Below are 25,227 nucleotides of genomic sequence, written 5' to 3' on the forward strand. Positions count from 1 at the left end.
AAGTGCAATTTGATATTAATACATAATTTAACCGTACTTCTTAATTATATTTCAGTATATATTTCACATAAATTTAATTTTATATAAATAATAGTTTAATATTATCTTTAATCTCCAGACGGGTTTGGTACCGTATAAAGTTTCATATGTATCACCGGAGATCGCAGTTATGTACTACAATTGAACATTTTTGTTCTGTGTGTGAATTTCAAACTACAAGACAAAGTATAGAAAAAAAAAATTGTTTTGTGTGTGAATTTCAAACTATAAGACAAAATATAGAAAGAAATGATAATTAGTTCATTAGAAGACAAATAATTTTAAAATTTAAAATTTAAAATTTTCATTCGGATGGTATTGCTTCATGAACAGAGGATGATACAGTAAGGGATATTTGGGGACAAAATCAAATTTTACTGTTTTCATAAAATCAATTTTTTTATTTTTTTCATCATTATTTTTTTTAGAAATATATAAAAGTGCCCCCTCAACTTCAAAAAAATAAATTTGTTTTCTAATAAAAAATTTACCTGATATCTCCCTAAATAAAAAAATTTGATCGGTCCCTGTTCATGATGTTATTCACATTCTTTCTTCAAAACAATTTAACCACACTTCCTGGGCCTTTTTCATCAAAACTAATTTCATCCAGGTTTATGCATTATTCTTCCTTTCACGAGTCTATTCGGCTAATATCGAGGACCTATTATGCATGCAGCTCAGTATAAAGAGGGCTCAAGATAAATCTAAGGTCTAAAATGTTAAATATATAACCACTAGTTAGACCGGAGGCAGGCAACCAGGCACTAAAAGAGATTGCTTTAGATATCTGATTCTGAATTTCTGAGCCACGGAATTCTTCAAAACCCCCGAAAGCTAAATTAATGGGTTTTCAAATCTTATGAATTGTTTGATCCATATAGGTTAAATGCAAGAAACTCTATCTATGCTTTGTAATTTACAGTACAGCACACAGCCGCAAATAGTGGTGGCCAGTTGGGCGGTCCGGGCGGTTCGGGCCGGGCCGCCGGCGGGTTCGGTTCACTGATCCCAGGCACTGAACCGGCACTGTCAGGTAACGAATCGGGTTCGGCCGGGTTTGAACCGTGAAAAGGAGAACCGGATTAGACTCGCGAGTCGTTACTGAGCTCGTGAGCCCGCGAGCCTGGGCGGGTTTGCGGTTCAAAGGTCGGCCAATTAAATGCTCTATTCTATCTACTGTCCTCTCTAATTTGTTTATTCAATCTATCGTGCTCATGTATTAAATGCTTCATCTTCCTCTTGTTGTTATTGTAGTTATCAATGTGTATTAATCCTCCATTTACTAGGTTCCATCCTACTATAATCTACTTTATCACATTAGAAACTAAAAAATGGAGGCTACAAATATGACTAGGCTGCAAAGGATGTAGAAAAAAAGATCCTAAACTGTGGACCGTGCCGGGCTGTGCGGGCCGGTCCGGGCTCGGGTTGAACTTTTTTGAATCGTATTCGGCTCGTTGTACTGTAACGAATCGTGCAGGTTTCGAACCGGCCCGCTTCGGGCCGAATTAATCGGGCTTCCGTACGAGCCGGTCCCGAACGGGCGGTTGGAACCCGCACGACTGGCCAGCTCTAGCCGCAAATACATGCATGTATATTTATTTTTTGCATGCATCTGTGAGTTGATATCTTTTATAAGCAACATGTGTGCTTTTCATATTAGCTAACATGAATGAGTATTTTTATGGACTTACATAATGCTGTTGGAAGAAGATTGTGAGTTGTGACAAATGCACCACAATAAGATAAGGGTACTTGATCTGAGTCATCGATAAATTGATCTCCAAAGACAATATAAAGATATATATATATATATATAAGGGTACATGACCAGGATTATAAGATAAGAGCAGAACTAATATTCTATTACAATAATATTAAAATGTCAATTATTATTAAAAGTAGCTGCTATCATAATCTGGTAAATGTGCTTATGTATAGGAAACAAGCTGGTGAATCCTAGAATTCGTTCAATAAAGTGTTGTGACAAAGTTGGTAATGATACTAATTAATTCAAGTACTAGTTGATATTTTAAACACCACCCATGTATTGTGCAGATATACAAAATCCAGTATAAAATTTTAAGGAAATCATGTTGGATTCTAATCTAAACTGTTTGGGCTTTGGTTAAGTTGACGGGCCTATGTTTTTGTTTATGTTTAGTGTTTGAAAATAATAATCGTTGTTGTATCAGATATAGCAGCATGAAGTAGTCAACCTCTTAGTGGAGAGATTATAGGAGGTAGTGAAGTTTATTTAGTAGTTGAAATAGTCTGGGAAGTGGCTGATATAGTTCCTAGTTTGTAGCAGCAGTTTATTATCACGTACCCTATACTTTACTTATTTATTTACAGCATGTAATTAGTTTTCTTAGAGAAATTAGAAGATAATACAATGTAGTCCTAGAGAGCATTTCGGTATTGTACATTTCAATTTTTCATCATGTTTATTATGCAGTAATCATTCTAGTACGTCTTCTATTTTTAACATGGTATCAGAGCTACCGATCTTTGTGGCATAACAATTTGTTTTTCGAGAAGAAGCTTCAGGTGAGAAGGCCAAAGGATGGGAAGAAGTCCCGAGAGAAGTCTTAGAAATAGGAGCAGACGAGAACAATGATCTTGTTATTAACAAAGGGGTGGTGGTATCTTTGAGAAAGTGATGGTAGTAAGAAAACAACATACTGTTGTTGTCCAGGAGCTGTTGTGCATGTGATGTGATGTATGTCTATTTGCAATCAACCGAGAAAGAAGAAATCACGGAAGATAGAATGATGGTGCTGGTTGTCCATATGAGTATACATATATATTACTTGTGTATGTATAGACTGGACAAAATATAGCAGAGAAAAATGGGAAGATGAGTTCAATGTTAATGGTATTGCAGGGGCACAAGGGTGAGGTTGGCGGACTGGTCAGGAGGATTGTGGTCTAACTCACAGGAAGTGATGAGGAAGAAAGCCAAACGGGCTTCTGATATTGTGAAACTTAAGGTGTCAGACGGGCAAGTTAGTAGTGCCAGACGGGCACGTTTGTAGTGCCATACAGGCAAATAAATGACATGTCAGACAGACAAATGAAAGCCATACGGGCTGATTGTCAGATGGGCAAATAAGTGATTGCCAGATGGGCATAGAAGAAACAAGCTTAACTTAAAACAATTTAGATTAAGGAGGTGATTGTTGGATTCTAATCTAAACTGTTTGGGCTTTGGTTAAGTTGATGGGCCTATGTTTTTATTTATGTTTAGTGTTTAAAAATAGTAATCGTTGTTGTATCAGATATAGCAGCATAAAGTAGTCAACCTCTTAGTGGAGAGATTATAGGAGGTAGTGAAGTTTATTTAGTAGTTGAAATAGTCTGGGAAGTGGCTGATATAGTTCCTAATTTGTAGCAGCAGTTTAGTATCACGTACCCTATACTTTACTTATTTATTTGCAGCATGTAATTTATTTTCTTAGAGAAATTAGAAGATAATACAATGTAGTCCTAGAGAGCATTTCGGTATTGTACATATCAATTTTTCATCATGTTTATTATGCAGTTATCATTCTAGTACGTCTTCTATTTTTAACAAATCAACCAATGTGCGAGACATATTAAAAAAAATATATGTATTCATCTATAAGGTATATATTGGGGATTCTGGCCACTGCTAGCCCCCCTCTAATTATGTTAATTTTCTCTTGGAAATGTCAACAAACCGAGAACTATAAAACAGTGTGAAAGAACACGTTATATAGTATTAATCCAAAGCTGTTTCACTTTCACCCATCTTGTGTAATAGGAAAAAAATAATTTTTATATATTTTAACTAATTACCTAACTAGGTAGCGATCAGAGTCTATTATTTGATTCTCTATTTGATGTGTTTTTCTTGCAAGGAGGTGATCAAATTCAATAGGCCAAAAAAGAAAGAAAGCAATCAGGGTTACAACTTACAAGTATTCATTCATATATTAACATAAGCACTTAACCAATAAGACATGAAAAAGAGAACATGTTCTCTGCAAGAGAGGGTTTGAGTTGGATAAAAGAATCCAGAAGATAGATATTTTTGTTGGAGGGGTTTATAAATTTTTAATTTTACATTAATATCGCATGCAGCTGCATTCTATATCCTATATATTCCTACCTTATCTTCTCCCCCGCATCCCCATCTCTATTAATTCTATATCATATCTCTTCATGCCCTCCATTTACTAGCTATGCATTTTAACTGTTGTATAAACCTATCTCTTTGAACACTGAACCAAGCACAGTTGTATAACAAAAGCTATATATATGTGTGTGTGTGTGTGTGTGTGTATAACCCAAAAAGAGCTGCACATAAGACATGTAATAAAAATGGAGAACTATAATGATCAATGCGTACAATTCACTGAACCTTGCTTCAGAAAAAGATTGACAATGAAATATGAATCCGTTACGTAAAACTAACCGTAATCATGCACCATCCTGCAGGCCGGCACAACAATCAAAAGGTAGTGATCCCCAACAAAATCTAAGCAAAATCCTTATAACAAGTAATCATTCCCATTTTAATCGGATCCGTAAATATCATCAAACAGTGCGTATAAATTAATACAAAAACAATTTAATAAAACTACCACATAACGTTATAAAGAACACCAACAAATCAGCAAAATTTAATAGTGAAGTGAATATAAACAAGCACATGCAACAAGTAAATTTGACCCAAATATTTGGTACTAGCTAGCTACTTCATATGCATTGTCTAGATCTGTTCCACAATGGATTGAGGTCCTTTGTGAAAGCACTGTACCGTTCCAAAACTTTACATTTAAAATCGTACGCTATTATCAATAATATAATAGGCATGTATTGCAAGTTTGTAACAAACAAAGTCTTGTAGTAACATAGACACAACGAGAAAGAAAGGTCGACTTTTGCTGCAGCAACCGCGGGTATTAAGTGCAACTATGGCTTAAAAATGGTTAGACTGCTTCATAAAATTGTGAAAAGTACCTGTTTACAGATTCATACCAGAAGTGATCATGATCATTAAGCTTTCAACCAGTGTTTTCTGGAAGAGATCTAGTATTTGATCTTTTTTCTTAGACCAACACATGTAAGTAAGCAAGTCATACGTTCTATTTTTGTCTTGTTCACAGTAGTTCAAATGTATTTTAATTTAATTTTCTATATGCAATTACTTTTTTTTGACTAAAATCGTACTTGCATTGATTAAAAACCTCCAGAAACTATTATAATGATCAATAAACTCAGGAGCACAATCATACCACTCCCGAAAGCCTGGCATAGAATGAGTCGCTCGTGCTAAGGCATGAGACACCCCATTCGCAGACTATACACAAAAGATACTAACACTTCCGAAAATTGTTTAAATAACTCTACACAATCACTAACAATCGAATGGAAATAAGATCGTCCGTATACCCCTTTGCACGCCCGAGCCAGAAGTTGAGAGTCAGTCTCAAATATACACTTCGATAAGCCTTTATCTTTCAACCATGACAAGGCTTCTTTTAAACACAGCGCCTCTGCTTCTCGAGGAGACACCAAACCATCCCTCTGTCTAGATACAACCATGAGGAACTTTCCTTCCGCGTCTCGAACTACAATACCCATACCAGTACTATGAACATCCTCAAATAATACAGCGTCGATATTGACTTTAACCCAACCAGTTACAGGTCTCTCCCACCGTCTAATCACCATAGATACTCCTCCATTCATCCCCACTTGTGCTTGCTGCTGTTTTGCTTGCTTCCATTCTGCCAACATATTCATTGCAGAAGCTTTAACACCAAACGTTGACACATTTATTCGCTCCTATAGCCACTTATTCCTACGGTTCCATAGACTCCAGCAAACTATTGCCATCAAACCACATTGAACACTAGTACATTTATCAAAGATATCTCTCATAAATTCGAACACATTTTCTCCAGGTGATGTACTCTGTATCAAGTCCTGAAACCCCATCTGCAGCCACACTTGCTTAGCAAAATCACACTCAAATAAAATGTGTGTTTCTGTTTCATGATACATACGACACCAGGTACAAGAAACTTTAATTTGCACCTGTTTTGTGACCAGCTTAGCAGGGATTGGCAGGCAATGAGAACACACTCTCCACAAAAAATGTTTCACTTTGCCTGGTAACTGTAAATTCCAAAATTTGCACCAGAAACGTGTATAAGGTGCCTCTATCTCCCCTTGTATCAATCTGTAGCAACTCTTCACTGTAAATCATCCTTTATCATCAGGTAACCACATCCATTCATCATTTTCCTGAGTACTTGATAGTGGAATTTGTTTAATATGCTTACGATCCCGCTCGTTACAAATATCCAGAAGTACTTCATCATCCCACTTCTTCTCATTAATCTCCATAAAACTGCAGACTTTACTCCCAGCTAAATTCCCAGGCATCTCAGTTGTTAAATAACCATTCTCCAAGTGCGGTAGCCATGGTACTTCCCAGATCATTGTTTGTGTGCCATCACCAATTTTCTTTCTACAACCCTTTCTTATGATATACTGTGCTGCTATCAAACTTCTCCACATAAAACTAGGATTTACGCCTATCTTAGCATTTAGAAAATCCCTAGTTGGATAATACTTGGCCTTCATACAAGCTGTGACCAGCGGATTGTCGTTATTTAATAACCTCCAGGCCTGCTTAGCAAGCATAGACAAATTGAAATTTCTCAAGCACTTAAACCCCAGACCTCCCGCTTCGTTCCTTACACACATACGTTCCCAGGCTTTCCACCTAATCCATTTCCTATCAATTCCATGCCAACACCAATATCCATTCATCTGTCGCTCTATACTTTCACATACTTCACTTGGAATTTGAAACAGATTCATCCAAAAAATTAGGAATCGTCTGTGCAACAGTTTGTATCAACGTAGCTTTCCCTGCTCTCGATACTGATTTAGTTCCCCATCCTTGCAATTTTTGTTTGACTTTATCTATTAAGAACTGAAACACTGAAATCTTCTTTCTACTTATTTTCATAGATAGCCCCAAATATTTCCCTGGCTCATTTACTTCCTGTACTTGAAGGCTTTGACAAATTTCTTCACGATCTGCACTCAAAGTATTCGGGTTGAAATATATACTTGACTTATTAAAATTAACAGCTTGTTCCGATAATCTTTCATATCGATCAAGTATACTTTTCATTGTTCTCGCTTCAACTCCATTTGCTCTAAAGAATATATAACAATCGTCTGCAAACAGTAAATGTGAAATATTCAGAGCATTTTTTGCAATTGATATACCATGTAGCAGCCCAACACTTTCATGTATTCTAATAATGGCACTTAATCCTTCCACACATAAAAGATATATATACGGGGAGATTGGATCTCCTTGTCGTATACCTCTATAAGGCTGAACTTCACCAAAAACTTTCCCATTATTAGTAAAAGTATAGGTAACACTACTTATACAGACCATCACCCTTTGTATCCAAACCCGATTGAATCCAAACTTATTCAACATACCTTCAATATACATCCATTCTTATCGATCGTATGCTTTGGAGATATCTAACTTGAGTCCTGCAAGTCCCCTCTTCCCTTGTGAACGTCTCGTTATGCAGTGATTAATTTCAAAAGCTAATAATGCATTGTCTGTCAATAACCTTCCTTCCACAAATACTCCTTGCTTATCTGAGATCAGTGTTTTTAAAAGTGATTTCATTCGATTTGCCATTACCTTTGAAACTACCTTTATCAATACATTACACAACGATATCGGTCTGAACTCTGCCATTCTCTTTGGTCTCTTAACCTTAGGAATAAGGCATACTAGCGTACGATTAATTCCTGGAAGCACCTGGCCTGTATCAAAAAATTGTTGACAAAACTTAACAACATCACCACCTACCACATTCCAGAAAACTTAAAAGAACCCCGGGTTTAATCCGTCTGGGCCTATAGATTTTTCTGGACACATTAAAAAGGCGGTTGTTTTCACTTTACCAATTACTTAATTGGTAACTAAATATACTTATTCATAGCCACCTCGTAAACCCAACCTTCGAAAACAAATTATTTACTTAATGTAAAATTGTAGTTACAGAAACATTTACTATTTCACAAAAATACTACACATATTTTCACACTACAAAACTTTCTAAACTTAGGTGACTTTTTTTCTACAACCAAATACCATCAAAATATTATTATCAAACAAATAATGCGGTATCATTATCTTTTATCATATTTCTTCGGCCAGCACTTTTTTTGGGTGTTCCCATCTAAATGTTAAATATTTTTTCATTAACTCGAATAGATTTTAATAATTAACCCACAATTTTTTTTAATTAATGTTTATGTCAAACTGTAGGGTGAGAAGAGCGGAGCATGGGCCATGGAGTATAACGTTTGTAAATGTAAGCTGCAGGACCGAGGTGGACGGCGCACTTAATTGGACCGAATGACTCTGTCCTCGTCTTGGGCTGGCCTCAAATCTATGACATTTTGCATCATATTGATTCATTTCATTTTATCTTTCTACTGAAATTCCAAATTTTCATATGGACTTAAAAAGATTTACCTCGCATGTATCTAAGAACATTGTTCTAAAACTCGGAGTACCCGGACGAGTATTCTCGGAGTACTCGGATTCGGAGCTATTTCCGATCCGATTTTGGTGTACTCGGCCGTAACTCGGTTTATTATTATGACAAAACTCGGATTACTCGGAAAAAACTCGGTTTTAGAAGAAAAAATTTGAAAAAAAAAAGAATAACGTTCCCAAAAAAACTCGTAAGTGCGTACTAGTTTGTAACAAATAAATACAACTTTTATATATTTCTAATGTTAAAATAATTGTAAAAGGCTAGCCAAAATAGGAAAATAATAATTAATTATATTGTATATCATTTATAAAATATTATAAGTTAAATTAATACTAAATAAAAGTTAGGAGTCATTTAAAATTTCGAGTTTTATATCGAGAATTATTTCGAGATACTCGAAGACATAATTAATTAGTAATGATACGGTCTTATCAAAAAAAATAAATTATAATGACGCAGTGACAGTCCAATACTCAACCTAGAAGCAACTAAGTTGAAGGCAAAAATAAGATAAAACTAGTTTGAAAGTTTGAATTGATCAAGTCGGTACAAAAGAGTGACTACATATAGACATTTATAGGTTACTAGCTACTCCACCAACTAGTACCTTCATAAACTGGTGTAAATTGTAATCCTCCTCGAGTCTATAACATAGCTCTGGTTGAACCTACGCTGCACCAACCTTTATATAATCAACTGTACATTCAAACTTCTGGCAAAAAGAAAGAGATAACTCGAAGTTAAAACACTAGGAAACTTACTAATAAAGCACCGCACCTTGTACTGGTAAAGTAGGAGGGTGGTTCCCAGAACTTTACGAAATTTAATTAGTAATGAGTGTAGTTTTTAGCAGTACATCTAGATGCACATTGTTTGATGGTAAAGCTAAACATTGTCAATAAAGTTAATGCGTCAACAAAGTGAACTTTGGAATCACATAAACTAAGCATTAACAAACAAGTCTATTTCCATGTATGATTATACCTTTTTTACGTATAGTATTTTTCTAAACCCTGGTACACTTGAGACATACAGCATCTTTTAGCTGCATTTTCTGTTGTTTGTTTCTTGAATGGTTTGTGTTGTGTGTATTCCTTCTGTTGTATTGCATGTGCCACTTCCACGTGAAGAAGACTAAAGATCTCATACTTTAGTCCTGTAGATTAATAATTTCCCACATATATTGCTAAGGTTATAAAATTGGAATACGGTTGTACTTGTGTTTTCGAGAATCTGAGTATCCATCTTAATATTCGAATCTATAACATTCATTACTGGTTCAAGCATTCGCTTATGCTAACTAGTGTCGATTAATTTCCGATTTTGGAGTAGTAATTTCGTCAAAAATTGAAGATTGTTCCGAGTAATAGTTAGTTATATGAATCAAATGGACTAAATTTGGAACATAGTAAAAGATGTCAATGTCAATGTCACAGCCTCAGCTTGAGGTGCTCTGGACAAGGAATAAAGGGGGGAGATATAACATTATAACCAGATACTCAAAGTAGGGAGAAGCAGGAAATGCACACACTAGCCTTGATAAAAACGTTTCCGCAACATCGCTATTATTTCTTTGCTCTTTACTTTACCCACTCAGATTTGGAATAACTCGCCTTCTTTTTCATATTCTTTTACTTGTCCTTCTGTTTCTTATATCTTCTATATTTTCCTTTCTTGACTCTGGGTGACCACTCAGTAGTACTATTTGTTGTTCAAATTTACTAGAAAATTATGAAATTTAACCTTAATCACATCTTATCCTACCATGATATGATGGCCTCTGTTTTCTTTGTTGAAAATAATGGGGGTTATAGTTACTAGTTACTACTACAATAATGAGGCTCTTATTTATACATATCTGAGGAAACATGAGTGGCTGTCAGCTGCTTTTCCTCACACAACCACACTCCCTCCATAGTCAAATGTCAATACTGGTAGTGGTACTGGCTACACTATTTTAATTTCAGGATTCTGCTCTAATTAAAAGACGAATGAGTACTGGAATACTAGTACTGTATTTCTTGTCATACATATGTAAGTGTAATATATATATACATGCATCTATAGTATTGGAGTCATTAATGATGCATTGCTGTAAAAGCCACAGAAATTTGTCATGCAACAACCAGGAGTCTGAAGAAAGAAAAACCCCTTGTCAGCTTAATCCCAAATGGGACAATATTTGGAGCTCTCCATTAAATGAATACAGCCCCAAATATTAAAGGGACCATATGCACCAACAAAGGAAGAAAGAGGTCTGAGATGACACAATTAAGTTCAATTTTTTGATTATTTTGATCATTCAAGCTACTTACATTATGATTTAGTTTAAGACTTTGACATCTAGTGTTATAAGTTAATTAGAATCACCTTCAACTAAAATCTACACTTATCCCTTGAACTATGAAATTTTAATTATTCCTTATGATCACTAGCTACAGAGATGAATGACAAGTTCCCAACACATATATTCATTAACTTTTAATATTCATGACAAGACAACCGAACATCAAAGATTAGTTAATATATAACAAGTGAAGACTAATGAACTAAAGACATGGATTTCTTAAATAGGGTGTATTTAAGAACAAAAAGCAAGCTTAAGTGCTTAACTACAGATGTTAACAAGGAGAAGGAGGCATAAGGTTCAACCCTAAATCATCTTTTTCCAACACAAATCTAGCCTTGTTAGTACTCATCCCAATATACTCATGCTGTAATGATCTCTTCTTAGAACACTCAAGTGGCACCCCAAATAGCTTTGCTCCTCCATTACTTATACCTTGTTTAGTACTGTTATTAAGCTGATAATTATAATCTTGCTGATCACACCCATTACCAAACTGATGACCATTAAAGCCCTTTTGATGCACCACGGAGACATTATTAGCACCAGCATTTGGGAACACGAGAGAAGGTGGATAAGAATTACTAGGCGCCACAGGCTTGACATGGTTCTGAACAAAGTAAATAATGTCATTATACAACTTTCGCATATGAGCTAGCTCAGACATTAGCATATTATTGCTCCTCCGGAGCCTCTCGTTATCTTCTGAAAGCGCGGTAACTGAGGTGCTGTATAGGCTGTTCGAAGTTGGCAGATGAGTTGGAGAAGTGAGAGTCGGCGGAGAGTCACACGACCAGTTGTTGACTTGGTCGTCGGAGTTAGTAGGGGAAATGCTAGGGTTCTGGTAGGGGAAGAACCCTGGTTGAGACATTTGGTGTGGTTGACAAGTTTTTCTGCGGTGAATCTCGCTGAGTAAATGCTTTTCGCCTTTCTTGAAGAAGTCATTCGCAAACTCCCATCTGTCCGGTACAATCTTTCTAAAACCCTAATAATCACAATAAAAAAGAAAGAATCCAAGTATATTTAAACCAAATGCTACAAAAAAAAAAAAGACACAAGGAAGAAAAGCACTGTGTGTGTACTTACGTAGGTGTTGAGCTGGCGAACGAAGCTAGAGAAGTTGTTGTGCTTGAAGTATTTGGGAAGAAGGTGACGAGCAAACTCGGGGGGACGCCAAACCACAAAGGTGGTGTTATCGTCGCCCCAAGAGACGATGTGGTCAGTGAGTGGGTCGTCAACTAGTTGGTAAGATTTGGTAAGAAATGGTGCGGGGACTGATTTGTGAGAGTCTAGCGAGAGTAATATGGTGTGGCAGTTGTCTAGCATTAGCGCAGCCATTGAGCCAATTGGGAAGGGAGAGAGGAGAGTGATTAGTAGTAGGTTAATATTAGCAGTGCCTTGAGATTTAAATATTTACTAGCTTGATGATAAAACTCTCTGGGGATGAGAAGTGTGTGCATAACATATTTATATATGTAGGGAAGAGGAGAATAAGTGTCTGCTTCGTCTGGGACTGTGGAAAATATAAGGGGCTTTTCAAGACTAACCCCGTGACCGATTTTCCAGCCTTTCTCTCACTTTTCTTGTCCACGACAGATCACGCACGCATTACCCCCACATAATGCCTGATTAACTTAGCCCCTGATTCACATCTCTTTTAATAATTGCTCGCCGTTTGGGTAATAATTGATGAACTAGACTGACACTAATCGAGATTACAGTTTTATATGTGGTTCATGTTTGAGTTAATTGCACTTTACAACCCCTCATTTTATTTAAAATCAAAACAGTATACATACTTCGTAAAATACAGTTTGCAACCTTAACTTTCAATATCAACTATAACATGTTATAAAATTGAATTTGAGATGTTAATATTAATAACTAAAATTTTAAATTAATTAAAATATTTATTTTAATGCATTTTTTACATGAAAAAAATTATAGCTAATTTCTATTAGTAATACTCTAAATTAATCATAATGCTAAATACTTAAAATATATTTATTAAGTAAAATATATATTTATATATATAATCATAAAGTTTCTAAATATATCTATATTTTAAAATTTTAAAAATTATAATTGACATTAATATTATTTTTATAATTTGAAATTCTAAATTTTAGTTTAATTTAAAAAAATTAAAATTATTATTTAAATATTTTGCTGAATTTCAATTTTACCTTTCACAATATAAATATTTTTAACAAAATGATTAAAGGGATGCATATTGTATTTGATGTCTAAAGTTACAGGTTGTAAACGTATTTTTGAAGATAAATATATAATTTTGTTATTGGATGAAAGGCAGCGATTGAAAACTGCAATTAATTCTTCATTTTTTTTATCAGTAATCCTATTTTTTCCTCAGAGTTTCGGTAATCGAGTTATATGAAACACATTGTCATGTCATCTCCCTTTCCTTCCTCTCTCTTTTTTTCTAGTCTCCTTTCCTTTCTTTTTGTTCATCAAAAGAATCAATTTTTCATTCCTATATAAAAATCGAATCTACTTTTATACCCCGCCTATGTATGCCAGACCTAGCATTTTGCCTCTGCCTCTTTTTCCTCTGTTGACGTAGTTGCGTACGAATATACCAACACATTGAAAAGTTTTGTAAGAATATATATTCAAAAATCCAAATATTATCTCAAATTTTCAGTGATCCAAATAATGATAACTGAATAGTACACTGATCAAAAATATACTTTAATATAAAATAATAATTTTATTACTTTTGTAATCTTAGTTTATTAAATTTAAAAATAAATTATGATTAATCAATGAATGTTAAGGATATTTTACATGTTAATTAATGAAATGAATATGTTTTTAACTAATTAAGTCTATAATTTTAATATTTTTAAGTGTGGTAAAAGAAATAAATTTTAAATTAATTAATTTATTAGATATAATATAAATAGTGACTCATGTTTAAATATTAAATTAGAAATAAAAAAGTTTAATATGATATTTGTTTATTTTAATTTATAAAAGGTAGTTTAGATAAAAATTTGAATCATGATGTTGGATTTTATCAAAGATTTGGATCTCTGGATTTTTGGATCAAAACTTGAGATGGTTTAGGTGCGTTAAAATGTACGATATAATATATAAACTAGATTAACGAATTAATCCCAGCTCTGAGTTTTCGCATTTGAATTTATGCATGTATTTTCATATCTATCGGGTTGATGCTATCTCTAACCGTTTTAATTTAAAAGTTCAAGTTTACATCATTAATTAATTACATTCTGATCCAAATTTCTAACGAAATCCAATAACGTGATCCAAGTATTGATCTAAATAAATTTTCACATATTATAATACATAAATAGCATATAAAACTTATTATTCTTAAATTTAATGTTTAAACATGATTAACTTTTTATATCATATATATTCAATTAATTAAATCAAATATAATTTCTTTAAATATAAGGGGAAAATATTAATTTCTTACACACTAACAAAATCCCAAACAAAAATAATCAAAAAGTGAGGTGTCGATTTGTTAATGGTTGATTGCTCATCAATGTAATAGACCCCGAGTGTGTTAAGATGATTCCCACCAATTAAAACATGACAAGTGTATTTTTGGAGTTATTTTTTTTGGTGTTATTTTTGTACCTGTAGTATTACTCTTAACCAAATACACGTTTATTTCACTAATTAACAAATTAATTTTAAACATAATAAACTAAAACTACATAAATAAAAAAATTATTGTTAAATATTAAAATAAATTTGAATCACTATTTAAATCGAAAATTTGGGATAATTTATAACAAAATTTGAATTTTTGAATGTCGGTTCAGATGCCACCAACACCACTTATTTATTCATTCTTGCAGAATACGCTGGAAACCAACTCTTTAATACTTAAAAAACACAATCACATTTATGTATTGTTGGCTATGGCCCAATAAGGCCCACCGAACGAAAGTCCATCTGAAAATTACACTACTGGGCCGAAGGTCCACCAGGCCCATGAGCCGAAGGCCCACGGAATGCCACAGGTTGTGGCCCACTTCGTCTTCCATCCGTTGGAAACAAAGAGGCATAACGCCCCCTTTTCACTCCCTCTTTAGTGATGAGTAATGGAAGAACATTAATGGCAGAAATGGGTATAAAATCCCTTGGAAAGTAAGAAATAAGGATATTCACATTCTATCAAATACTCAATTTTCTTGTATTTTTACCCACTTTACAACCAGATTCTTATTCTCACACCAGAGGTGAATCGGGGGAACAATCCCTCACATTCTCTTCACTTTCAGGTCATAGCCGAAAGCAGCTTCACGGAGGCCGAAGTCTGTTTATCCATCTGAAGGAATCTAGGCGTAACATTTGGCGCCGTCTGTGGGAAATACGAGAATCACAGGATGAGATATCGAGATAATGACAAACATAATTCATGAGCACTCTCCACCACCAGGGTTCCCTCCACACGATGCGGGGCAGACGTCCACCCTGGTGGACGCCGATGGAGTCATCAAGTTAACACCTAAGGAAGAAGCCTTGCTCCTAAAGATCCGAGCGGAAAAGTTAGCTGCGAAGAAAGGCAAGGCCAAAGATGACCAAGTCGAGAAGGAGGTAGAGGCCCGCGCAAAGCGAAGAGAAGCCGATGTGCTATGGTTGAAGGCCTTACACTCCAGAGAGAAGAAATTGAGCTTCAAGAAAAAGCATTGCGCGAGGCACTGCAGGCCGATGAGCCGGAAAGAATGACTAAGCACAGGAAAGACCGCAGGGTGCATGATGAAGAAGATGAGTCTGACTCTGATTCGCATCCCCGCAGAAAGAGGACGAAGCAACCCTTTTCATCTGATTCTGGTGAAGAGCCCGACGAGTCCCAAATCAGGCTAACACGCCTAGAAAAGACCATGTTCGGTGATAGAAGGGTCGAACAAGAGCCGATCATGATGAAAGAAATTGAACAGTATCGACCCCCTCCAGGCGAGGAAAGGCAGTTCCCAAAGATGAGTGAGTTTAACGGAAAGAGAGACCTGAAGACCACTGCGAAAAGTACGAGTTGCTGATGATTGGAATGGAGCATAATGATATCATGCTCTGCAAAATACTCAAGATCTATCTGAAGGGATCAGCCTCGATGTGGTACAAATCCCTCAAACCCAGGTCCATCGTGTCGTACGAAAAGTTGAAAAGAAAGTTTTTGAAGTACTATTCGCACTTATACCGAAAGGCGAAGGATACTGAAGCCTTGGTCCACTGCAGAAAGAGGGCGAACGAAGAGTTGGGGGATCATTTGGCTCGGTTTAAGGAAGAAGCTGGAATGGTCACTAATCTCGACAAGGTCAAAGTAATGGGTTTCTTGACAACAGGGTTAGACCCTTACAAAGGTAAAAAGCTTCGCTCTTCTCTTTACGATTTCCTCCAAGTCCTTAAATGATATATATGTGAGGGGCAAGAACATTCGCCGAAAAATGGAAAACATTGGGGGATATAAGGACTCCTGAAAGGATGACCGATCGAAGTGAGCCGACATATACGAAAGCTCAAGATCTGGTTCTGACCGAAGGGATGGTAGGAAAGAAGGGAGAAAGGAAACAGATAATGGAGTCGAACGACGTCGAGATAGAGATTCGGCTGTATTCACCCCTCTGAATGTGCCAATCTCAAGATTCTCCAAGAGATCAAGGGCAAGCCTGGGTTCGTTCGGCCAGCCAAGATGAAGGTCCCAAATCACAAGAAGAACCCCGAAAAATACTGCAACTATCACCGGGACAAAGGGCATAATACTGATGAATGCTACCATCTCAAGAAGCTGATGGAGTGAATGATCAAAGAAGGCGAACTTAACCAATTCCTCCGAGATCTGAGGGACAGATTGGGGCCGAAGGATAACCAAGAAGAAGTAGAATCCGAAGAGCCAGAGCGAAGAGATAGGAGAAGGTGAGAATTAAAGACTATATCTGGGGGTAGAATTCTAGACAATGATAGCAAAATAACAAAGAAAAAATATGCCCGACAAGTGTACAACCTCTATCAGTTCGGCCAGACGAAGCCCCACATGCCCATGACCTTCAGTACTGAGGATTAAGAGGACGTCATTCGTACACACGAAGATCCCTTATCATTAACCCTATCATTGGTCAGAACAAAATTGTAATAACCCCAAAATTTTTAAACTTTTAGTAACCCTTATGAATAGTGTTTTGCTGATTATGCTGAATAAGAAAACCTTCCATGCCACACTATGTAGGGGTTCCTCTATTGTTATTCTGAGATCTTATTAGTACTTTATATGGGATATAAGTGTATGTAAAGATCGTCAAAATCCAAATTCGAACACTTTGATTTTTCCCGAAAATCCACCAGATACCGAAAGAATGGAGTATAAGGGAACATGATAAAAATGATTTAAATTCAAGGATTATAAGAGGGGATCATAAAAGAAATATAATTTATTGAGAAAGGTTAAGGGAACCCAAGTAATAAGACCCCGGGTATGATCCCTCAAACGATAAACAAAAACAAAAGTTAAGCGAACCGTATAACAGATCAGCGATCATTAGCCAAGTAATTAGGAGCTAATCAAAGAGGTTAGTGAGGATGATGTCATCAAACCAATAAGAAGAGGACAAGCATGGGAAGATGACATAAGAATGATGACCTAAGCATGACCAAAAAGGAAGGAAGGTTGGTTGATTATAAACCACACAAAATTCACCATGGTTAAAAGGTAATAAATCAAAACAAAAGTGGATCAACCAAGCCAAACAAATCAAAAAACACAAAAACAAAGTTGACTCTCATTATTCAAGAGAAGCTCTCGGCTTTTCTTGTTTTTCAAAGAGAAAAATTTCAAAATCCAAGATCCAACCATTGTTAAATTGCAAGGTAATTATATAAGGTTCCTTATGATTAGTTATGGCTATCCTAGGAGTTTAAGCTCCAAATTCCTTCACAATCTCTTTCAATAAATCATTTAAGAAGAGAGTGAATAGTGTTTTCAAGAAATTTAAATTGTTTGATCTTGTGTTTTTGGTTAGATTAAGCTTTGGTAAGGACTTTCAAGGGTGATTCCAAGCTCCTTAGTTACTCTTACTCACCAAGGAAGGTATAATCTCTTAACCTAGCATTGTTATTGAATACTAAGAGCTTATTATGAGTAGGATAGTTCATGAGAAGCATGGTGATTGAATATGTAGAGATTAGTTGGTTTTGTGATGTTTTTGGAGTTGTAAATCTTGGTTATTAGTTAATGAACTTAAGAATAGTTTTAGTTCATGTTTGAGAATAATATAAATTGGAAAACTTGAGGTGTTGGGGCTGTTGTAGTGATGTATGGATGGAGTTTGGTTGTATGGTTGAATTGTGATTGAATTGTGGTTGATTTGGAGTAGGATAAAATTTGGTAATAGCGTAAACATAGCCGTCGTAATGCCCGATTTACTTTAGACTGTTTTTGTTCTTAACATCAGGACCCATGAACTCACTGTTAGGTTTTGATCATTGCCATGATTAGATAGTTCATGTTACGAGCTTCGTTTTGATATGTGGTTCGCTTGAATCCGATGTACGATTTAGGAGAAACGACCGTTTTAAGTAACGGCGTTTCGCGAACGAACCATTACCCCTCGCCTTACTTTGAAACCTTGGTTAAGGCCCTTAAATGACTAATTCGAGTATGAAACAATTATGTGAAGTGGATTAGGCAGTTGGTAGAGTACTCGCGAAAGAATCGCCTTAAAATTCTTAATGTTTAATTAATTAAAAATGGTGGAGCCGAGGGTACTAGTTGGTTAAAGTATAGATTAATAAGCGACTTTGGTTTAATTCCAACTTATAGGTTGTTTATAGGTTACCAGACTCGTCCCAAGCCATTTATCACCCCCAGTCGCTCAGGCAAGTTTTCTACCCGTTATACTGTTGTTGTGATGTATATATGTATATGCATTATCTTGTGATAAGTGCATGATTGTTATTAGCAAATCTTGCGTTATATTGGAGCATGTGATACGGTATATATGCATGTCTGTTCCGTAATCTTGATATATATCTGTTGATTCCATTGATTATAAGTTGCATAATACCTATGCTAGAGATAAGCAGTAGTTGCGTATACCCTTAGTATAGGGGACCCAAAGGTGAACATTTTCTAAAAACCGGGAGTCGATGTTCCCGAGTATAATATATATATATATATATAGATATAGTTTTCAAAACTATTAATCGAATAAGGTTTATTCGATAACTTTATTTTATTTAATGAATATTATCTAGGATATTCATTCGAGGACTTATGACTCCGTTTATTTTATTTAATGAATATTATTTTGAATATTCATTCGAGGACTTATGACTCCACTTATTTATTAAACAATATTCTTTATTTTATTAAAGAGTGATATTTGATAATCAAACTTATTTTCGATTATTAAAATAAAGATCGTACTTTCGTATAAGTATATCTTTGGTTATTTATTATTCATTTCAAGTATGAGTTTTAAAACTTCTAATTCAATTATTTTTATAAAGATTATCCTTATGGGAATATTATTTAAATAATAATATTCAAATACTTTCTAACACATCGGGGCTGATTTATTTCTTTAAATCAGCATTACTCCAAACATTCTTAAAAATGTTTTCGAGTCTTCAAAATGATTTTTAAAAGATTAGAGCGGATCCCAAAACTCATTTTTATATTTAAGATCTTCCTTTCGAAGGGGATTTAAATACTCGCTCAAAACCTGAGGGATCCGGCTCTGTGGTGTGTTTTATATTCGCAACAAGGTTGCTATTTTGATCAAAGAGTTTTTGATTACTTACCCAACACTCGGGAAGTAAAATTCTTGGAACAAGTTAATCCATTAACAGGCATCGCTTGGGAAATATCGACGAGTTTTCCTTTCCAACTAGATATGACTTCTTGGTAGAGCCGTATCAACAAGTTTGTACTTGGGGAAAGGGGGGACGAGCTTTACGTTTCAGAGTCATGGATTTCATCTGAACTAGGAGTGGCGTAAGTGGTCGAGTGGCGTCGGCCCAGCCTTATTATATTGGCCCAAATGGCCTGGAAGTTCCGCTAAGACGCTACATTCCTTAGGAGTCCAGTGTTCGGTTGACAAGTAAATCCGACAGGTTCTCCTCTACATGTAGAAAATGGTGGGGTTGCACTACTACGACTGATCATCGTAAGTGGTCTTCCTGGCGCGGCAAACTCCCGTAATGAGTTCATCATCCAGTTGGATATTTCTGCAACACTACCCAGAGCACTTCGATAGAAAGGCTACGGCTGGGCGATTGTTGAGTGTTGGCAGGGTCGAGTTTTCAAAATGATGTTTCCATCAAATGAAGTATCTCGTAACTTCATTTCTTTTGAATGATATTTTAAAGATTGATTCTATACAATTTATACCTTGTAGCTTCATATATGTGATGAACTATTTATACCTTGAATGGTGGTAGGTTAAGTAGTATTCGGAAAGGATATAAGTATATTGGAGTATCTTGTAACTTCATCTTTTCAACTTATATCTAGTAAATGATTATCTTATGCATGACAAATATTTTCAGAAAAACGTTGAGACAAGGTTAGATATATGAGATCACCTTGTAACGATATTTTTATACAGTTATAAACTGGAACTCTGTGTATATTATACATGGCAGAAGATTTCAAAGATTTTGAAAAGTATATAAGTATATATACTGAATATTTTGCGACTTTGTCGCATTAAGAGGTCAAACTTGGTTCATTTCTTCTTGACCAAGACTTTCATGAGTACTATAAGAATGCTCATATATTGTTAATTATTATGCATATTATTTCGGTGGGCTTGTTGCTCACCCTTGCTTTTTTCTTTCATCACACAACAACAGATAGAAAGGATGAACAGGACCAAGCTCCCAATTCGCAAGCGGTTAGGTAACGTTCCGCAGTTTTCTGGAAGCGTTGATGCCGCCGTAGCTGAGGTAGGAGCTACCAATAGGCTAGGTTTTCAACTATTGATGAACCAGACTTATGTATAATATGAATTGTAATAATGGCAAGGAATATGTAAATTTATTCAGAACCCTTTTAAGATGTAATGGCTTTTAATTGTGGAATAAAATGACTTGTGTTATTTTTGGTATTCATCTCTGGGACTATAACTTATGGTGTGTGTGTATATTGTGGGGTCACAGTACGCAGCAGTTGGTTGATTGTTAAGATTAAGTATTATTAAGGGAAATGGAACTCGTGACGACCCGGATCCCCGACCCCGGATCTGGGGGTGTTACAGAAATGGTATTAGAGCCAAACGTTATAAACCTCAGAGATGATGTGGCGTTATGATAATAAGTTCACTAAGATAATAAGAACTCTTGCCAAGTTCATAGTCGGGCTATCTAATGTAGTACTGACAGTTAAAACCCTTATGGGAACCCTTATAAATATCGTGGTAGTAACATAGTTCGTTATCATGTAGGGCAGTGGGGCACCGAACCCTGAGGTTCAGGAGCATCAGCATGATGATGTTTAATTATATGTTGTTTAATTATATGTTAGAGATCAAATTGTGAATCCGATAGAGTACCCTAGCGAGGGACCGGATAAGATTCATGTTGGGAATGTTGCAGTTGAGGATGTTATCCCAAAAGGGATTGTTGCTGAGGAGGATCTCGTGGAGGGTCCTGACGGAAATAAAGAGAGGACTGTTGAGGAATTGATGACCGTAGTCAGGGCGACTACCAGAGCTAGAATGGCCGCGAGGGTGGCACTAGAGGATGAAGAGTTACCAAGGGCACATAGGATAATGAGGGCAGAAGAAGTGGGGCCTTCCACGACACCGGTTATACCAGTATCGGACCCTCTTCCAGAGGTTCATGTAGACATCCATGAGGTTCCACCAATTCATGTTCCCTCCCCTATACAGAGCCCAGCACCTACTGAGGAAATGCCACCTTTATCTCCTGCACCATTGTCACTTGATACCGTGCTAGGTTATCCATTTGGATCTCCTGGGTCTGCACCACCTGCACCCCATGGACTGCTAGATGCTACCACTCAGGCTTCTCTTATCGCTAATTATCATATGACTTTGGGTGGCCTGTCTGAGGCCCGTAATGTTAGAAGTGATCTGTTGGACCAACTTACTGCACCAAGAATTGAGGGCGGGGTACTTCCAGCAGGATTAGCTCATAGCATGGACATGATTGAGGCTACCACACGAATTACAGCTAGAGGCCATCTTGAGGGTCAGGTTGGTCCAGCTCTACTTGCGACTATCTTAGACCTCATCACCTCTGTGATGGAGCAGGTTAGGGATGTCGTGCGTGCCCGCATTTCTTGATCCATGGTAGTGTGCAGAGCCAGAGCGATCAGACAAGGGTTTCATGTTGCACCGCTTTTGGAGGATTAACCTAAGTTATGAATGATTAGTTTTGATGACTAGATGATTATCTATGGTAGTACTTTTGGGATAGAAGCGATCAGATCAAATGATGTAATTCTCTTTAATGTGTTTACTTGTTGTACCCTCGAATAAATGGTTAAGTATATATTCGTTAATTTCAGTTCAGATCAGTTTGTTTGTGATAAGTTCATATTGCTAATTGCATTATTAACACTTAAGAGAGTGTCGCGAAGTTTATAGAACTTGAGAATTCATAATTTGCAATCATGCAAGGATTGAACGAGGGAAAGACTTAAGCAAAGTAAGTAAGACAAATATCCAGAGATTCTCAAAAAATTTCTAAGCATTATGCCCCCACGAGGAATAAGATTAGGGGCAAACCTTGAATGTGATAATCAGGGAGGTCGCAATTAAGATATAAGGAACCCAGAATATAATGAAGTGGAAAATGAGGATTTTAAATTAAAAGATGACCCCAATTATGGGGAGTAGGAAGAAATATTTAGACTGAGAAAACAGAAGTCGAGCAAGATAGGAAGAACCAGGATGGTACTCTTATTGGGAAATCCATGGACCTGCCTAAAACAAAACTTATACTTTTACCCTAACCACCACCTTGAGGAAACAATGTGGTGTGAAATTCTTTCAGGACCTTTAAGTCGCTAATCTCTCAGAGTTCCAAGGAAATAGCTGACCCAGCCGAGGCAAGAGCCTGGCTAAAGGAAATACATGAATCATTTGAGATTCTAAATGATTGACGAATCACAAAAGACTATTTTTGTCACTTACCCTCCTAAGAGAGAGACCACCCACTGGTGAAAGACCAAGAAAGGCACGGAGCAAGAGGTTATGATAAACTGATTAAAGTTCAGTCAAAAATTTTTCGAGAAAGTAAATCCCAAGGTTATGGAGATAGTGTAAAAGCTTTAAGAGCCAGAACAAAGGCGGACGAATATGATGAATTATGAATCTAAGATTGTAAAAGTTGTCAAGATTCGTCTGGAGGACAAGAATCCCAGAACGACGTGATGTTTGAAGTCAATGATTAGTGGGTACGTGAAATGATTGTAATAGAAAGGAAAAAAAAAGAAACTGAAGTGGAAAGGAGCATAAAGGCAATAGAGTTTGAGGAATGATAAGGGAGTCGGGTATGAGGAATCCCTAAAGACTCGTAGTAATAGAAAGAGAAAAGTATATGATCGTCAGGATGATGATGATTCACCATGAGTTAAAATTGATGGTTGAAGGCATAAGAGATACATATATTTTATCCCCTGTAAGTTGGTAGGATTCGAGGAAACCTTGAGATAGTTCGAAGAATAAATTATGAGACGCGGATAGACTGAGAAGACAAGAAAGTAAGAAATTAGGAAAATTGGATGAAGGAAGTGACCTTCAAGAATGTGAAGTGTAAGACCGGTGGCATGATACCCAGAAAGGGAGACGCCAGGTAGGAAAGATATCCCAATATTGAGATGACTGTTGAGATAAACAACAAAGGTAAATGAGGATTTATTAAGAAGATTTTCACGTTGAACACGACCAATATCTTCCAGAACATCCTTGTTATCGTTACCAAATAAGGCAAGAAAAGTAGATAACCGTAGTTATCTTTTGGAGGCCATATTGCTTGACCTCAATTTGAATAAGGATACTATTATGAAATTAGGTATAGACTATCGAGGTGGGAATGATAAATAAGATAATCTATCAAGGATATATGACTTGATTTATCCATGGAAGGATGCAAGTACCTTTTTAAAGGTGGAGTTAAGGTTATAACTTCAATAACTTGAGATGAATCCTAGGGGAATATATAAAGGTTGGCATTCCACCCTTAATAGGGACAACATGAGTTTTGACAGTATGAATTGGAAAGGATCAAGATAGCAACAACCTTTAAAGATCAGTAAAAAAAAATTCAGAAGTACATAGACAATGGGTCTAGTATTAGTAAATGGTATTTTGATATTCCCTGTTCCTAGGGTATACATGATGAAGGATTTAAGGATAACCTTAGAGGTTTTACAAGGAGAAAGGTATATTCAAGGTTCTCAAGAATAGAAATTTTGATAAAGGAAATGTGATGTAATCATAATAATGCTAAGTGGGGCACGTGTTAAACCACGAGAAAGTATGGATCGAACCAGTAAAGGTCGAAATTGTTCAGGGCAATTAGGACCTAAGATAAAAGATGTCCCAAGTATGATCGAGAGTCAGTCGTGACAATGATTAACCTCTAAAGACTGAGGCAATAACTATGGAAAAATGGTGATATCTTTTTTTTACTCATCAGATTTTAAGGAAAACATCTTCACACAAGCAATGATTGGAAATGAGGTAGAAAATTTAGTGAAGGTGGTTAAAATGACATTGATTGTAAGGAAATATTACTATCAAGAAAGGCCAAAGAGGTGGCTGACACTTTAAGTGTAAGAGGACAATTATAGGCGCTCGTGTCAGGGGAATATAATGATAATGGTTAAGGCCGTGAAGGTTGTATTATGGTGTGAAAGATTGACATTCCTTCTGATGATTGTGTGATACTCAACCGTGATAGTAGTTGGGTAAAGATTAATTTTTGTAATCACCGTGAGCGGGCTATCTATCTTAGAGGGTCAAATCTTAAGATAAGCCAGGACCATGTTACGAAAGGACTAAATGAACCTTTGAGCTTCATGTCTCCTAAAAAAGACATATGGTTAATAATGGTATTAACCTGCTATCGTTGCTTTTATTGAAACTCTTCTGCAATTTTATCTGCTTCACTTCATGAATGTACGTTAGGATCAGGAGTGTTCTTCATGAATCATGAACGGTGATCATGTTACCTCCTTAGAAGAATTTGATACGAGATGTATGGACTCCGTATGGTTAGCTATTA

At 36.1% G+C, this 25,227-nt stretch overlaps 3 protein-coding genes across 3 annotated transcripts; all 3 read right to left on the reverse strand.

Moving 5' to 3' along the window:
* Positions 1–5,343: 5,343 nt before the first annotated feature.
* Positions 5,344–6,852, reverse strand: LOC141691704 (uncharacterized). The gene is made up of 3 exons (XM_074496464.1): positions 6,360–6,852; positions 5,916–6,062; positions 5,344–5,801 (listed from the first exon to the last, which is right to left on the reverse strand). Exons 1-3 carry the CDS (start codon positions 6,850–6,852, stop codon positions 5,344–5,346), a joined length of 1,098 nt encoding a protein of 365 aa, XP_074352565.1.
* A 25-nt stretch (positions 6,853–6,877) lies between these two features.
* On the reverse strand, positions 6,878–7,498 carry LOC141691705 (uncharacterized). Its single transcript, XM_074496465.1, has 2 exons — positions 7,423–7,498; positions 6,878–7,269 (listed from the first exon to the last, which is right to left on the reverse strand). The coding sequence occupies exons 1-2, from the start codon at positions 7,496–7,498 to the stop codon at positions 6,878–6,880; spliced, it is 468 nt and encodes a 155-aa protein (XP_074352566.1).
* Positions 7,499–11,082: 3,584 nt separating this feature from the next.
* LOC141692730 (heat stress transcription factor B-4-like) lies at positions 11,083–12,477 on the reverse strand. The gene is made up of 2 exons (XM_074497657.1): positions 12,061–12,477; positions 11,083–11,959 (listed from the first exon to the last, which is right to left on the reverse strand). The coding sequence occupies exons 1-2, from the start codon at positions 12,310–12,312 to the stop codon at positions 11,249–11,251; spliced, it is 963 nt and encodes a 320-aa protein (XP_074353758.1). The 5' UTR covers positions 12,313–12,477; the 3' UTR covers positions 11,083–11,248.
* Positions 12,478–25,227: the final 12,750 nt, after the last annotated feature.

The sequence above is a fragment of the Apium graveolens genome, chromosome 10 (assembly GCF_009905375.1).
Source record: "Apium graveolens cultivar Ventura chromosome 10, ASM990537v1, whole genome shotgun sequence".
NCBI lineage: Eukaryota > Viridiplantae > Streptophyta > Magnoliopsida > Apiales > Apiaceae > Apium > Apium graveolens.

What these genes read in the sequence shown, in the direction of transcription:
- LOC141691704 (XM_074496464.1), bottom strand. Translation starts at nt 6,852, where the DNA reads ATGAATGGATATTGGTGTTGGCATGGAATTGATAGGAAATGGATTAGG. An exon ending in TATTTGTAACGAGCGGGATC is followed by an intron (nt 6,063 to 6,359) that starts GTAAGCATATTA and finishes ATCATGAAACAG; the next exon opens with AAACACACATTTTATTTGAG. An exon ending in ATGTACTAGTGTTCAATGTG is followed by an intron (nt 5,802 to 5,915) that starts GTTTGATGGCAA and finishes ATATGTTGGCAG; the next exon opens with AATGGAAGCAAGCAAAACAG.
- LOC141691705 (XM_074496465.1), bottom strand. Translation starts at nt 7,498, where the DNA reads ATGGTCTGTATAAGTAGTGTTACCTATACTTTTACTAATAATGGGAAA. An exon ending in TGAAGTTCAGCCTTATAGAG is followed by an intron (nt 7,270 to 7,422) that starts GTATACGACAAG and finishes TACTGTTTGCAG; the next exon opens with ACGATTGTTATATATTCTTT.
- LOC141692730 (XM_074497657.1), bottom strand. Translation starts at nt 12,312, where the DNA reads ATGGCTGCGCTAATGCTAGACAACTGCCACACCATATTACTCTCGCTA. An exon ending in TTCGCCAGCTCAACACCTAC is followed by an intron (nt 11,960 to 12,060) that starts GTAAGTACACAC and finishes TGTGATTATTAG; the next exon opens with GGTTTTAGAAAGATTGTACC.